The 16,090-nt window shown below is 37.0% G+C and overlaps 1 protein-coding gene across 3 annotated transcripts in view; it reads left to right on the top strand.

The window, feature by feature from the left end:
• The window catches only part of COL19A1 (collagen type XIX alpha 1 chain), a 177,702-nt gene that overhangs the window by 111,531 nt on the left and 50,081 nt on the right, over positions 1 to 16,090 (top strand). For all 3 annotated transcript variants that reach the window (XM_033002791.2, XM_042803595.1, XM_042803594.1), the window contains one exon: positions 9,924 to 9,977. In XM_033002791.2, the coding sequence (XP_032858682.2) occupies positions 9,924 to 9,977 (54 nt within the window). The remainder of the gene's footprint in view (positions 1 to 9,923; positions 9,978 to 16,090) is intronic.

Below are 16,090 nucleotides of genomic sequence, written 5' to 3'. Positions count from 1 at the left end.
CTGATGGTAGTCTTCACACTTTTTAAAAGGAAACATTTAAATTTTAGGAAAGCCAACATGAGCCTTCAAGGGGGAATGTTACTAAATGACTTACTGAAACATTTTTTTGTGTAGCTGCTGAGAGAAGAGGCAAGAGTGAGTGTGAAATGGTTTAGCAGTTTGAAGACAGATTACAACACTGTGGGAATGTATGGCCCAGCAGGACGGCTTTCTCTCTCGCCACTGTAAATAGTTATGCATTTCTGTTGGCAAGAACTAAAAGAGGATGAATGACATGAATAGTGGGTGCCTTGGGGAAAATCCAGTCTTCAGTATTGCTTTATTTGTGTGCCTTCTGTGTGGCCATGACTCTTACATAATCATGAAAGGAAGATGTCGTATCTCGCTGTGAGTAAGTAGTAGGTCAGATAATATCAAGGTTCATGTATCACTGAATGAGAAGTTACTATGTCAGGACCATTCATGCTGTTACAGCCAAAATGTGACATCAGTGTTTCAGTTATGAACCCTGTTAAAGCAAAGTTTTAAAATGTTCCATTCATTTGGGACTCATGCATAATGTCATAAATTTGTCCTCTACTTACAGTAATTTTTAGTTTTTCCTAATGTGAAAATAATTTATATCTTTTTATCAAAACACAAGATAAATTATTATGCTTGGGGGAAGGAAGGGAAGAGGAGTGAAAATAATGACACACTGTTAGAATTAAGTCCAAAATGCATTTGGGAAGGGAGGGAGGGAATATTGAAAGGGACTTGGTTTTGCTCAAACCGGTAACTGTGCCTGGGTCATCAACCTTCTGCCGCAGTAGAATTGCAGACAGGTGGGAAATTACGACATTAGAGAGCTCTCCTGCCCTGTGCAGCTCTTCCACTCCTATGTACTTCTATAGAAAACATACACCAGTGAAATAAGCTGGAGAAGGTCTACCATATATGCCGGTCTCAGTATAAACTAGAGCATAAGCAGTGTTGTGCAGGGCCAGAGTGTTCTCCCACACACAGCACTGTCCTCATCATGGGGAGCGTGAAGGTGGCAAAAAGCTGAGACTGCTTCACTGCAGTCATTCCCAAACAGCTGGTTGGTGGTCCTTCAGTCCACAGATGGTTGTCCATAGGTAATCTACAGAAGCATGTAACAGTAAATAGTAAAAACTCTTTTTTTTTCATTTGTTTGTGCTGTCCATACCTGTGAAAGTCTAAAAAGTGTCAGTGACCCTGGGTCTAAAAGTGTTCAGGCATCCCTGATGTGTAGGAAATCCCAAGCTGCTCAGAAAAAATGCAGAAGAGAATTCAGTTATCGGTACTTGGAGGAAAAAGCTGCATTTTTAAAAGTGTTCAGCTGACAGATATAGTCATTATAGTCTCTGTAAGGAATGAGGGTTACATGGAGGCAGTATGTGTGGCAGAATTCATAAATACCCAGCAGCTGTAACAACGTATGAGGTCGATAAGCATATGCCAAACTGCGAAACAGGGGAAATAATACCACTTCTTTTTAAGATGCAAAAATGTTTTTATGAGTTTGAAATGGAAACTTCATAGCTCAGAAAGTGCATTGCTGTGAAAAAAAGGAGAGTTCTGAATACTGTGTGATATCAGTTAGCAGAAAATCTCTACCAAAACCCTAAAGCATGCATACGTAACAAAACTTCTCACTTGCAGCAATAGCAGAGAATTCAGACAGAAATTGTGTATGCCTGACTATACATTTCTGCAACGAATAGAGATGGCATTAGAATTGCAGCCCATGTGTTTCTGTGCATTACTTTAAGGCAGGTACAGAAATCTTATTAATACAGTTTCGTCGTTCTTGCATGATGAGTTAGAGGGAAAAAAAGAAACAGCATTGTAGCACAAAGCATGCTAAGCTGTTAAAAGAAACATGAAAAAACGTATAGGCTTTAGGTGAAATCCTAATGAGATTACTAATTTCAGTAGTTTATATTTATTTGATTCATGCATTATTCATACAAATACATTTTAGTGACTGGGATTGTTAATTTTGATATATATGTGCATATTTAAGCACTTTTAGTAAGGATGTAAAGATTTTCTATGTTTCCATAGAATCAGGTAAAACTACACAAGTCAAGATACATGTATTTATTTTGTCTTCTCAGTTATGGTGGTAGTTTTATGGGAGTAATCCAAAGACATGATTGATTCTCATCCTTTCTTTATGCTGTCTTTAATTTTTCTGGTATGTTCTTTCTGAATTGCTCTGTAAGTACTAGATGTCTCTTCTTTAGTACTTTTCAAGTGTCATATAATACATGCTGGCAATATATTATGAACGGTTCTCCCTAATTATGCTCACATTATGCAGGGATGTGTTTAGTCTTTAAAAGTTTAAGTTCCCTGGTAAATTACACTGTAGCCAAGGAGCCTTCAGAGAATAAACAGGAGGGATTATACTGCTCTGTTGTGTGGTTTTGGAAAAATGTGGAATTTAGTGGCAGAAGCTGGGGACTGTTTTCTGCAGGGGCACAGCTGGCTCCACAGCTTGCCCGCTCTGGTATCCCCAGCTTAAGCCTGTGCATGCCGTGTCAGAAGAGTGACAGGTGAGGGAAGGTAGCGCAGCCATCTCTTGTAAAATATATGGTAACTATTCCTCTTGACACTCGATACGCTGCTTTTAGTTCCTGAGGAAAACGAGCACCCGTCTGTACGTTCCTGCGAACCTATCCCTTTCAGGAGTTATAAAATAGTCATCCAGATGGCACCAAGTGTTTACGCAGGAGCCGAGGCTTAAGTCGGTCACAGACAGAAGTCCCCAAGACTTGCTTACTAAACAGATAGTTGGAATGTTGGCTCCTAGGTCTGGTTAAATCGAGCCAAAGGAAGCTGGCGCACAAGTGTGGCGCGGAGGCGGCTGTGGGAGGAAGCTGCAGATTCAGGCCCAGGCAAGCTCTGCCGTCACTTTTGGCTCTCCCCTCCCTAAACAAACATCAGCAACAGATTGCGCAGCTTTCCCCTCATTGCTTCGGCAGTTATTCATGTAAAGCTAAAATTCACTTTTGGCAGTGTTGCCTAGGAATTTCACAAATTCGTTTGATGCAGTACTTTGGTCATAGTGTAATTTTTTGGCATTTATTCAGAACTCCAAAGAGGAGGCATTTGGTATCCCAGTGTTCTTATGTTGTAATGGGCAGCAGTATTTTGGATTATCCTAAAAAATCATGTGGCAGTCTTTCCTTATCTTGACTTGTACACACGATTCCTTTCTTGTCTCACAGTGAAAAAAATAAGTCATCTGAATAACTTGTGTTACTTAAGAAAGGAACACACACACCCCCATTAATAAGCATCTCAGCTAGTATTATCCTCTCTTACTTTTGGTGTAATGACATAAAGGAGATCAATTCTAGTTAACTAAAGAGACTATAGAGAGAAAATTATATTTTCATTTTAAATCTCTTCATATACGTCCCCCTAAGACAAATCTGAATTTTTATCTACTTGAGGTTTTTTAATCAAGGTATATTAATTTAATGAAAATACTAAACTGATTAGTTGCTTTGCATGAGATATAGTGATCTTTTACTCTCACAGTGTAACTTGGAAATACTCTTCTTTAAAAAATGATTTTTAAATATGGAAGCAGATCCTATCAAGATTACCCTTCTAGTGAAATAGAAGATGTTTTAGCAATTTCAGTCTGTTTTTTATCTTCTTTATGTGGTAATACTGATACTGAAGGCACAAGTGAAGATTGATGTCTTAGCCTCACAGAAAATTTGTTTTTCAAAAATTCAGTCTGCTAAATTGGTGTGACTGTGATTTATATATCCTTCATTAGAAGAATGATTTGAGAATAGTCACATAAGTAGTAGACATCGGTGTAAAGAGTCATTTCACATTGCTCCTTGGGATTTTAAATGATACTTTTTTTGCTTAGAAAATAAACCCATGTCTATTAAAAGTACTAGGTTCATAAAGTGTGAACTTCTGTGAAATTACTCTTCCAATTTCCCTTTGAAATTATTCTCTCTGAGGCAAAGTAGATTTCAAGTTAATTTACCAGAGAGAGCTACAGAAATGACCAAACCCAAAGCATAATGAGATCAGTGAGGAACATATTTTCTGTTTGCTTCAGTGACAAATTATCATGAAAATGTAGCTGATCATGTTTTCTGCCAGGCTGAAATACTTCTGCTAAATGCTGTCCCCTTTCCCACAGAAGTAGATGGGTTGGCAGTAGTTTTGAAAGCAAAATCATGGCCTATTCCACTTTACACTCCCAAGCAAGACAGCATGATTACTACAGTAGCAATAAGAGGCCAAACATGGGGTATAAATCTTTCAATTTGTCACCTTGACTTACTTCAGTAAGGATGTGAATGAGACCAGGTTATGTTTGAAAATACTGAAGACATAGGTATTTGATATAAGTGGCAGTCTAATTTCCCTCACTAAACAGTAATACACCAAGAAATTAGTAATCCAGCTGTGATTTTCCTGTCCCATTTTTCCCATTCTAGCAAAATTTGTAACAGTGAGATGTGTGTGCAGGCTCTGTGGGTTTCCGTGTGGGTGATGTGATGAGCAGTCTTGTGGACAAGAAAAGGAAACCACCATAGTCATATTTTAAGATTTGTCTCTTCTTCACCCTCCTGTTTGGTCTTTGAGGCAGGACGTTCACAGCAACTAAACTGGCTTGAAGATATCTGCAAAATCTATGCTGCAGTCATCTTGACTGCAAGGAAAGTATTTATATTTCAGCTCCTTTGCTTGCTGAGGGTAACAGCCCATTCTTACATGAGAGGAAGACACTCATTTCACCTCAGTATGCTACAAACAGGCCCAAGAAGAAAATATCCTCAAAATAGGATAGAAGGATCACAGTGACATTTATGACCCGCACAGTAGACCTTGCTGTCTGGTAACACTTCCAGATAAGTAGTTGAATTTAAGGCCTAACTGAACTGCATCTTGATGCATCCTATCTGGGATGCTGGGACATTCTTACATGAGTGCAGCCCCAGAAGCACCATCCATCCCACAAGTAGTATTTGGGTGGCTGGGGAATGCTTTTCGGGTCAGTCAGGCTGCAGATTTTTACTGTGATCACACATTGTGTTACGTCAGGAATTTGGAAATCTATGGTCGCTTTCTACCTGACTATTGATTTGTGTGATTCTAGGCTACTCTACTTGTGGGTTTTACAAAGGGGTCATTGTATATGTAATTAATCAGTGTGACAGCTTGCATTATCCTAGTGAGAACTGTGCATTGAAGAACTAGGTCAAGCCCCTGTAGTGGGATTGCCCACCAGTTCGCTTGTAAAAGGGTTTAAGTGTTGATTTTGTTTCAGCAGAGCTCCACTTTCTGTTCATAAACATAGTTTCCACATTGCTTAGGCAAATCATGTCTATTATAGTTGGGTCTTTTTAAAGCTGCAAGTTTTAACATTATAAAAGCTTGCATATTCAAATATTTTAAAAATCACCTATTCTTACATTACCACAAGGTGTTTCTGCATACCCAATTTAAGCTTTGTCTCTGTCTTTGCTTGACTCATCTTGCTAAACTACATATACTTTGTCTCTGTCTAGTCACATTTATTCCATAAAAATTAAGGTCATGTGTTTGCTGGAATTCATAGTGAAGAAAAAAATGGATGAGAGTAGTTTGTGTATAGAACACAGAATCCAGTCTACAAAGGTCTATAATGAAATAATTTTTGTGCCTTAATTAGACTTGCCTTATTATTGTTAGCATTTGTATTATATTTCTAATGTGTGTTGAGAAGGAAAGGCTGCCATGCTCAGAACCTATTTCATTAACACTATCTACAAGTATATAAGGCAGCTGTCTAGCCTTCTGCTTCAAAAACAATTGGCTATCTTTTGCAGCAACTTTCAGAATACCAAAAATATACTTACTTGTCTAATATTTTACTCTTCTGACATCGGGCATAAGCTTCTGGAGGAAGTAATACGAATAACAACTTTAAGTAACTTCACTCTTCCACTTCAGCTAGGATATTTCTTGTTTGTTTTGCTTTAATTCACTAAGGGGTCACAATAAAAGCTTTTCTTTTGTTAAGAGTGTGTTCTTAGGAAGTTACTCCGAGCTATTAAATTTGTGAAGCAAGTCTCCACCATGTCTCTGTGGATGCTTGTCATGATGTATCAGGCATTTAAAAATGGTTTTGTACCTGCAGGGCCCTTCTGTAATAAGTGGCTCCTGATAGCTACATGCCAGCTAATACACTTTAAACTGATAGCTTATGAATCTCAAAACAGCTTAATTGGCTGAACTGTTAGCTAACTTTTCTATTACTTCCAAACACAATTTTCTTCTACCATCTCAAGTTTAATAATTCTTATTAGCTTTTACCTCATGATACTTGCAAAAAAATATTAACTGTTAAGTATTAAAATGTTAATTCTTACATACATTTTCAATGAAATGCAAGTTCTTTTAAAAGCTCATTTATTCTACTGTACCGTTTTTTAAACCTGTCATTTTTCCTGTATTCCCTTGACTAAATCTTAGTCTAAGTTTTGATGATACTTTGTTCAAATATCTGTCAGCATGTGCTTCATAGCATGCTTGCTCTTTCTTTATCTAGCTTCACAACCAGCATATTTTCCCTTACCAACACTTCCCTTTAAAATTTACCTCCTATAAAGGAGTTCACAAGTTTCCGCTCTTAATTTTCAAGGGTTTGTACAACCCTCTTTTGCCTGCTGTGCATCATGTTTCATCTCTTTTCATAGCCATCCTCACTCATTTTAATAGATTTTCTAAGTTTCAGATGCACCTGAGCCAATCTTCAGCTTACTGACTTTTTTTTCCCCTAAGCTACATGGTAATGTTTGAGATATTTCCACTTCATGTTCCTCAAGCTCCTTCAGGCACATAGCTCCAGGGGACTTGCCTGGTCCGTGACAGGTACAAGCCCTAAACACTGCATATGTTATTTTAGTTCACTTCTCCATGAATCAGGTAGAAGAGTAACACCTTCCAACCTCAAAGGTGTCCTGGAAGAGTCAGGAAAATCCCATGCACATGAGGCTACCTGTAGGGATGCATTTTATTTTCCTGCCAGTCTGATGTCACAAGAATAGGCTCTTCTTACATCTCACACTGCCTTGTGTTATTTCTACACCTCCTTTTGCTCATCGCCAGTGCAAGACTACTAGTGTGACACATAGTGAATCATTTTAATTGCTTTAGACATTGTTTACCTGGGGAGATGGTATGTGAGAAATAGATTGCCTTCTGACATAAATGTTTTCAACACAATCGACGGCATGTCTCGTGAGGCTGCCTGTATATATTCCGTCTATATACTGTTCCTTTCTGTCTGCAGTGGTGGGCTCCTTTGGTGGGGTTTGTCCCATCCGTGACTGTGCTGTCTGGGGTTTGAGGGAGTCGAGAATCTCCAAAGGGAGATCTCCAGAAGTTAAACAGGGTTAAGACCTAAGCAGACACTTTGGGCTGCCTTCCTACAAATATGTACTTCTTTTCTGTGCTAAACTATTAACATTCATTGCCAAGTTTTACAGGAGTTCAACAGGTGATGTTTTATTCATCCCTTTAGACAGATTTCACTGTAGATAAGTTTTCTTTTTCATTTCTCCTGCAGGTTTCTTCTTCAGTTGTTTTTCCAGGCTCTCATTCAGTGAATGCTGAACAGGGATAGCATTGCTAAGTCATTACCATTGCCAAGTTATTACAGTTTTACATCCATGTCAGTTAACATGGCCCATGTTGTCCTATCACTTTTTAAACAGAAGATCCCACTGAAGTTAGTGTGAACTTTTACCTCAGTTTCAATGTCAGGATATGGCTCCTTGTACAGGGTAGTCCTCCCTGCCTAGTTACCAATTGTAAGCTGCTCTCCTCCCTTTCCTCGAAGATAAACCTCCTTATCTGGTTCCTATTTCTTGACAATAATATTGTAGAGAGAAGAAAAAGAATAAAAGTAGCTCTTGGACAAAAATGTTGGCTATTAATTATCATTATTGTGCAGTTACATTCTTGTGTAATTTTTGTCCCCTTGGAGCCTTATTTTACAGATATGTGAGGCTAAGTATTTCCTTCTCCATAAAACAGACATTACACATTTTCATCTTGTTCCCTCGCATAAAGTTGTCACTGGAAATGAAATATGAACAAAACAAAACTCCACCTCTTCCTGAATTCCCAGAATTTCTCTACAAAGGTAGAATTTGGCTAAGAGTTGGACAGACATAACTCTCTGCAAGTTCCAAACTACCTTGAGGAAAAAGTAGAGAGGGTTTATAGAGGTCACATTCACATACTGCTTTATGGGTTTGTGCATGTATAAGCTACATAACTGCACTGTAATTAACTTACCATGATTTATTTGTTGGACACAACATTGTCATACCTATTCTAGTTCCAGAAACTTTGGGGGAAAGATGGAAATGATGTGCATTAGTTTTGTAAAAGATCCTAAACCTTATCTTGTTTACATTATAAACTGAAGTGAAAGGAGAAATATTCAGTGGTGAAATACTGTGTGAAGTACTCTTCTAGGTTCAGTGTCTGAACGTAGAGAAATTATAGGTATAAAAAAACTCTTGAACTTCTATTTAAAATTGAAGTCAGACTTCATTCTAATCAACTTTAAACATCACTTGAAGATATATGAGCTAGCAGCTTTGGCATGCCAACTTACTTTCTCAAGTTTATCTTGAGAATTAGAGATCATAAATGAACTTTATTAATTCATTTCTGGAAATCTGAACATTTTTTGAAAACATGATTCTCAGGGGGCCTCAGTTTACTCTTATTGGGACAATAAATATATATGATTCTAAACAAATAGTTCAGAATTTGGCCAAATATATTACTTAAGCTGAAGCAATGCCTGAGTCTAGATATTTAAATGGCTAAGAATTTAATATTTTAGTATTTCAAACTCTTAAATAAACTAAACATAAGTCCTTTAGTTTTGTGATAGCCTGTAAGAATATGCAAAATTACATTCAAAGCTTTTTAAATTTACAAAGTAGAACTTTGTAAGCAGCTCTTTACTGATTACATTGAAACTGACTTCATATTTCTTGTTGCTGTAATGGAAATTGGATAGCTTCCTCAAAGTAATTATTTTTAAAAATTGTGTTCCAAGGTGACTCGTAAAGTAAAGGGCGGGACACACACACACACACACACACGACGTGACACTATTCTAAGCACAGAGCTGTTATTTGAAGGCTTTATGATTATAGTTTACATTAATCAGATATAAAAGCCCCAAAGGGTTGGAAACAGTCTGTGATTCTGTCTGTGACTGAAAAGGCAGATCCCTGCGCTGAGTTCAGAAGGAAGGCTCACAAGGCGAGAGTATATTCAGAACACCCAAAGCTCCTGTGCCTGGTCAGGGAAGAGAGCGAGAGAGAAGTGAGAGAAGTGGCTCTGAAGGGTTTTGAAAAGCCGAGCCAGGCACACAGAGGAAGCTGCACAGGGCTGGTTCATAAAACACAGCGAGTGTAAGGCCTTCTGCTATATTTAGTCCCCTTTCCCTCCCCTCCCTTCCCTTCCCCTCCCCCTTCAGTGCCTGTGTTTGTATTTTAGCTGTAAAGTTGTCATTCATTTAATTTTTTTTTTCTTATGGCATCCTAATTTAACAAGATAAATCACTTTTCATATAACACTGTAGTTAAATATAACTATGCTTAAGTAGTGCTGACTTACCTCTTCTTTTCCAAATGATTCAGCCTTTGAATGGAGGACTGTGATCAATTATTATTGTTTGCATTTTTTTCTCTCACCTGAATGTAGCATTTTCCTGAAAGAACTTACTATGAATAACCTATTTTTATTATTAGAAATAAATGCTTTGTCTTGATATCTGGCTCTTTGACTTAGTCTTACTTTTATTGAATAATAGAGGATGAAAATAACACTGAGTGTTATACTTATTTAATATGTATTTTCAGGGTTTGCCAGGGCTGGAGGGTCCCCAAGGTCCACCTGGCAAAGAAGGTCAAAGGGTGAGTAAACTCGGTGAACAACTGGTGAGTGTGCTAACTGACCTTGATGTGTGACTTCTTTCTAAGCACTAATAAAAAATGGAAAGGTAGCAGCTGAGTATGAACCATGCTGACAACAAACTGAGCTTTGACATTTGAGGTTTCTCTTCAGTTGAAGGAGATTTAACAATTTCAACCATCTAAAGTGTTTTAATGACTGGCAGCACAGATGTAGATATTGTCATTTGTACAATATGTTTCTACTGTAATTTTAAGTGAAAGAATATTAAAATTTCTCAGAAGTTTTCATTTTATTGCGAGGATAGAACACACCTTACTACATCTAAGATATATAAAAATATTAATTTAGGATCATTATCTAAAATATTAACAGAAACCAGTACTAGTGACCCAAGTTTTGTTGTGGGTGCTGTTACGAAGTGTCAGAGCCTAACATACAGATATGAAGAAAAGAGATACAGTAAGTCAGGGGGGAGATTATACCCAAGACCTGAAATAGAACTTTGCTTATTCGGGATTTTAATATAATGATTTAAATGACTGGCTGGTTTATGTTACGTTCTTGTTTTTCCTGACTTACTGAATTTTGGTAGTTCAGTAAAACAGATAACAAATATTTATGAGTGTGGTATCACAAGAAATAATTCAGTTTTGAGAGTTTATAATATAGTCTACACCTAAAAGTTTGGGAAGGTATTCAGACTCAAAGATTTCAATATTTTTATGAATTAAATCGTGCCTTGTTTGTGGTTTTTTAGTTGTGTCTCTCACTAACTCTTGGTTGGTTCAGGCATCTTGATACTTAATATCTCAGTTAAATTACCTGAAGTTGAAGGATTTAGTATTACTCATCATTGATCTTAGTCAGCTACAGGGAATTAGTAAAGGCCAGTTTAATAATTCCAGTAACTGTAATAATAATAACAGAAGACCAGTTCTTGAACAAAATGAGGAATAGTATGTAGGCCCCGAAGCTATGTTTTATATTGTTTTTTAAGTTATAAAAATAGTACTAAATTTCACTTAAATTGAACATGACAATTTGAAAGCTGAGGTTATTTAATTTTCACAGTAAGGATTGACAACTTGTTGAGAAAAAGTCAGTGTAGTAAGGAAGAATCGAGTTATGTGGTGAATAACATGCTATTAATGATTTTATAATTACTGTGACTCTTACTGTTATGCAATTAAATATCCATACTGAGAAACTATGGGTACCCAATTTTAGCATATTTGAGAGTGTTTTTCTGTGGAATATTGAATCTGCAGAAATAGTTTATTAGGTCTTCTTTAGGAACAGTTATAAATATGGCTGTGTTTTAGAGACATCAGTCTTTGAGCTTAATTTTTTGAGGCAAAGATTCAGGATTAATACACTGTATTGTATGTAATGGTGGATAACTTAATTTGGAAATACTTTTTTTTTTTTTTATTTTCCATTTTGCAGTGGGCATTAGGGGGTTGATGGACATTTCCTATTTGCACATAAACTTCTGTATCACTCCCATATCTATAAAAACAGGAGCACTGATCTGAGCCATGCACACAGTTGCCTTGAGTCAAACAATGAGAACAGCAGACTGTAGAGCCTCAGCATCTGTCTTTATCATTCTACCAGTGAGATGCTCACAACAGTATTCTTTCTGCTTGCCACCCCTGCCCAAGCATTAATAACATGGTTTGCAATCTTAATTCAAATCCCATGTGCATTTGCATTTCCAATACATTTAATTACACAATAACATTCTGTTTATAACAAGATTTCTGCTCTGTTTAATGACAAACAGGACAGTGCACATCTAATGGCTATTAAATACTCCTTTTTATTTAATTATAGATGTCATGTTCCTCTGTTCTGCTTCAAACAGATCCTCCAAATCTTTCACATCATATGAAGTTACTGATTTTGTTATCGGCTGTCTTTTGAAAATTAAAGCATAATATTGAGTGTGTGACTAAGTGATGATTTTTCTTCAACATATTTTTCAGACCTAAAAGTGATATTGTGACCATTCTGCAAACTGGAACTGTAACATATTAGGAAAAAAAAAAAACATCTCCAAAACATTTGAAAGCATCTATTCAATATGGGTGCCACACTCTGAGAATCTGCTTTTTTTTTTTAAGCTTTCCATTCACATTGTTCTTGTTACATTCAAAGTTCTAAATCCCACTTGACCTCTGCAGCATTAAGTGTTCAACTCCTTTGAAAATTAGACTTAAATTAATAAAGACTTGAGAGGAAAATCATTAAATGTGTAAGGTAGAAACCTCTCAACATGTATTAAAAGGAACTGAGGAAAATTAACAGTGTTAATGGTGATACTGTCAAAACTCAAAGAAACGCGTAGAAGACTGATGTTAAAGCTAGTGACTTAGGTGATTGGCAGTACAAAATGAGGTAGAAATGGTAGAAAAAGAGCCATTCCAGTCGATTTCTTCACTCTTTGAACTGGTCAGAACCATTCATTTTCAGAGTGTTTTAAGTGGGATTTTATTATATATCCAAGATCAGACTTTAATATTAGAACTACTGAGACAATGCCCAGAGTGGGCAGCCATCTCCTTGAATTTGCTGTAGAGTCAACTAGGACAAATGTACCCCTATTAAGAGGAATAAGTTTGGATAGTAGTATTTCTTTCACCTTACAGGAATAATCTGCATCAAAAGTTGCATAGTGAAAATACATATAATAATTATTATGGTAATAGAATGAGTATAATTATATATCATTGTATAATTATACTGAACATGAAGATTAATAGATTTGTAGATTTTGAGTTCAGAGTTATGCCAACCTTAAAATACTTATTGACATATATGTGAAATTGGTTTACAAGTGTAAATTTATATCACTGAATTAGATGATGACCGTAGGTATTTTATTTCAAGAGCAAAGGGGGATCAATACATTATTTCAAATAAAGTGGTAACAGCTTTTGTCCAGTGGATGCTCTGTAGATAGAGTTACATGGTATCATCTGAGCCAACAAATGATTATTAAAATAATAAATATGTCACTTTCTGTGGCTTGGTGATCTGATTTATTACTACTATATGATCATGCTGGAATATGATCTTGTTCCCATGTCAAAGAGCAGGTTAGGTTCTTACACATTTAATAATGGTACACAAATGTGTCAGCCATGGAACTTGATGACAGAAGTGTGTGAAGTGTCTTTTGTCTGAGTTGGTTTCCCTGGCTGCTTGTCAGATGTCCCAAAAGATGAAAGAGCTTGCAGAAAACAGCATATGCTAACATGGTAAGTTTACAGAAATGTGCTGCAGTGAGTTCATTCAGAACGAGAGAGGTGAAATCCTGAAAGCTCTTTTGACTAGATCTGTCTAGCATTAAAGGATCCTCCATTAGGATGCATGCTCTATATTTTGGCTTTGCTTAAGAGAAAATTCCAAATTCATTTAAAATTTGAAGCAGTGCAGTCATGGAGAACAACTAGTGTGATGATAAATAAAAATTGGATTCTTATGCATACTAGTTCTTCAATACTAAATTAGTAGCAAAATGCATAAATATTTATTTTTTGAATAAACACATTAGTAGTCTAGCATTTAGCCAAGTGTATTGGTTATGTTTATAAGAGTAAATTAATTAATTCACATTCTTTTTTCACTTATTGTGACACCTTTCCCTCTCACCTCCCATGTTATGTCACCTTATTCTGCGCATTTGTTTTATGCAGAAGAGAGCAGCCTTTATGAGCAATGAGGTAGTACAAATAACGATCTTCAGACTTATAGAGCTTGTTTCCTTTGCAGGGCAATAAAAAAGGAGGAACAGAATTGTGAGCTGAAGTGAAGCAATTCGCTTTCTGTTTACTACCATGCTTCTGTGTCTACAGAAAAGAAACTACTTAGCTTTGCTGTAGTTCTAAAAAATTAAAAAAAAAAAAAAAAAAAAAAAAAAGAGAGATTTAGGGTGTTACTTAGAAAAGGAAAGTAATGGTTATGCCAGAAGAAATAGTAGCTACATGATAATCTGGCCGTATCCAGACACCACACAGTGAATTTATTTCTCATTCTTCAACCAACCTGAGACATATACAATACTCATTTAAAGGTCATCTTTGTTGTGACAATGTCTTGAGTGAACTTAGTTAAATTTTGCATGAGCATGTACTGCCCTTACATTTCTCCTTTTGCCACGGTACCCACTTTCACTCACATGTGTTAGCCAGTGTTGTGTTTTCCTGTGGTGCAGGGAGTCCTCAAAGCTTTTCTGTTCTTACAAAAGGCTCTACCACTAGTGACTTTATATAATTTTTTAGTTTTCTTATCTTTAGTGAAGTGGTTTATGTTAGACATGAGACCTTGCTAAGTAAGAGCCTTTGTTTTTAGTTCTGGTCACTGGGAGAAGGGGGCCAGCTATTCAAGCCTTTTTTCTTATTCCTGTATGAGAAACATTAGACCATTCTGTGGGCACTACATTCATACACAATATTTCAGTGTCCCTCTTGTTGCCTTCAGGCATTCAGAGCAGCATGTTACTGCTGCAGCAACTTGATACTATTACACCAGTGCTCAGAATGATGTCAGGAGCTTCAGAAGGTAATTAGTTGTGACTCAGAAAAGTCCATGGCCCAATATTGCTGACCAACAAAAAATAGAAAGATTGGGTGCTAACCTAGCATTGCATGGAATTTAAACCACAGTGGACAACTACGCCACCTTCCTGGCTCCCTGTGTTATGCAGGACTTCATTATTTTCCTCAATATTCCTCCACTTTAGTTAAGTATATCTTTCACAGAAGTACAGTTTCCACCTGAAAGATGTCAGCAACAGAGACCTAATAAGTCTCCTTGATATCTTTGTTCCAGTGTTCCTTGTCAATCCCACATTTCAAGATGTGCTTTCTATTTTACACTTGGGTGTGTAGCTTAAGCCTTCAACAACTGGTTTTTTTTTTTTAATGTCTAGTTTACATGAAAGAGACATCTAAAGTTTTTTCTCTGTAATTAAATCATCATTACATTTATCTTTGAGAAAATTCAGCTAAGATCCTTCAGCTCCCCAAGTAAAGAATTTTCTAAAGTCTTCAAATAATATTGTCATATTGCTGTACTTTCTTAAAAATCTCTACTACTTATAGTTACAGACTGCATGGAGTTTTTCAGACTCTGACTTTACTATGTTAAATGCAGTGAAGTGAAATTTATATTTCCAAAATATAATTCCAAATGTTTTGGAAATTAATGCTTAATTTCAGTTGGATATCTTTGTAGCAGGGATTTTCCCTGAACTTGATGAAATTTTATAAATACTATTTTTTCTGAAAATGTTTGAATTTTTTAATGTAGTATTTCAGTGGATTCCAAAAATTGTTTTAGTGCAAAGAGAAAGCAACTCTCTCAGAGCATCTTTGTTACGCAGCTATACTGTGAAATCTAGAAATGGTCATTTTTCTTTCTCAGTTGGCCTATAGAAGAACCAGGCTCACCACACAGCAGTTTGTGGAGCAGTTTCTACTTCTTTGAGATCATCTTGATATCTTCTTGAGCTTCTGGGCTTTTTTTCTGGGATTTGGGCACTACTTCTGGGAAATCTCTGAGGAGCCTGAGAGTGCCTGCTGCTGCCAGATAAGGCTAAGGTAAGGGTAGCTCTGGCAGCTTCTGATGAACTCCATCAACTGTCCTTGATCAACAGGTGCCTGCAGCCTTTGTTGTAGGTGACCCCCGATTAGGGAGGGTTGAGCACCCTTTTAGCCCATGCCAGGAGGAGGACTGTATAACAGCCAGGCGATGAAGCAGTTCATGCAGTGATAACAGGAGCAGCCAGTAGATGTGCGGCAGATTGCACAGCAGTTCATGCAGAAGAGCACAAAGAAGATGTCAGCAAACTTTTCTGTCAAGCATACACATCCTTAAAGACGATGATCATAAGGCACAGGACCCACCAGGTGCTACTGAAGTAACTGTTTGCTGTCGGACTCTTGCACCTAGGCAGCTTCAGATGGAGGATGCAGCTCTAAGTCTGTGGGGTCTGATGGGTTGCAGCCACAAGTGCGGAGGGAGCTGGCTGATGTCATTGCAAGCCACTCTTGTTTAGTTTTAAATGGTCATGGTGACTGGGAGAGGTTGATGAAGACTGGAAGAG

Source organism: Tyto alba, unplaced genomic scaffold (assembly GCF_018691265.1).
Source record: "Tyto alba isolate M040663 unplaced genomic scaffold, T.alba_DEE_v4.0 Super-Scaffold_40, whole genome shotgun sequence".
Taxonomy (NCBI): domain Eukaryota; kingdom Metazoa; phylum Chordata; class Aves; order Strigiformes; family Tytonidae; genus Tyto; species Tyto alba.
The sequence above is the reverse complement of the archived record's forward strand: the minus strand, read 5'-3'. Positions and strand labels throughout refer to the sequence as shown.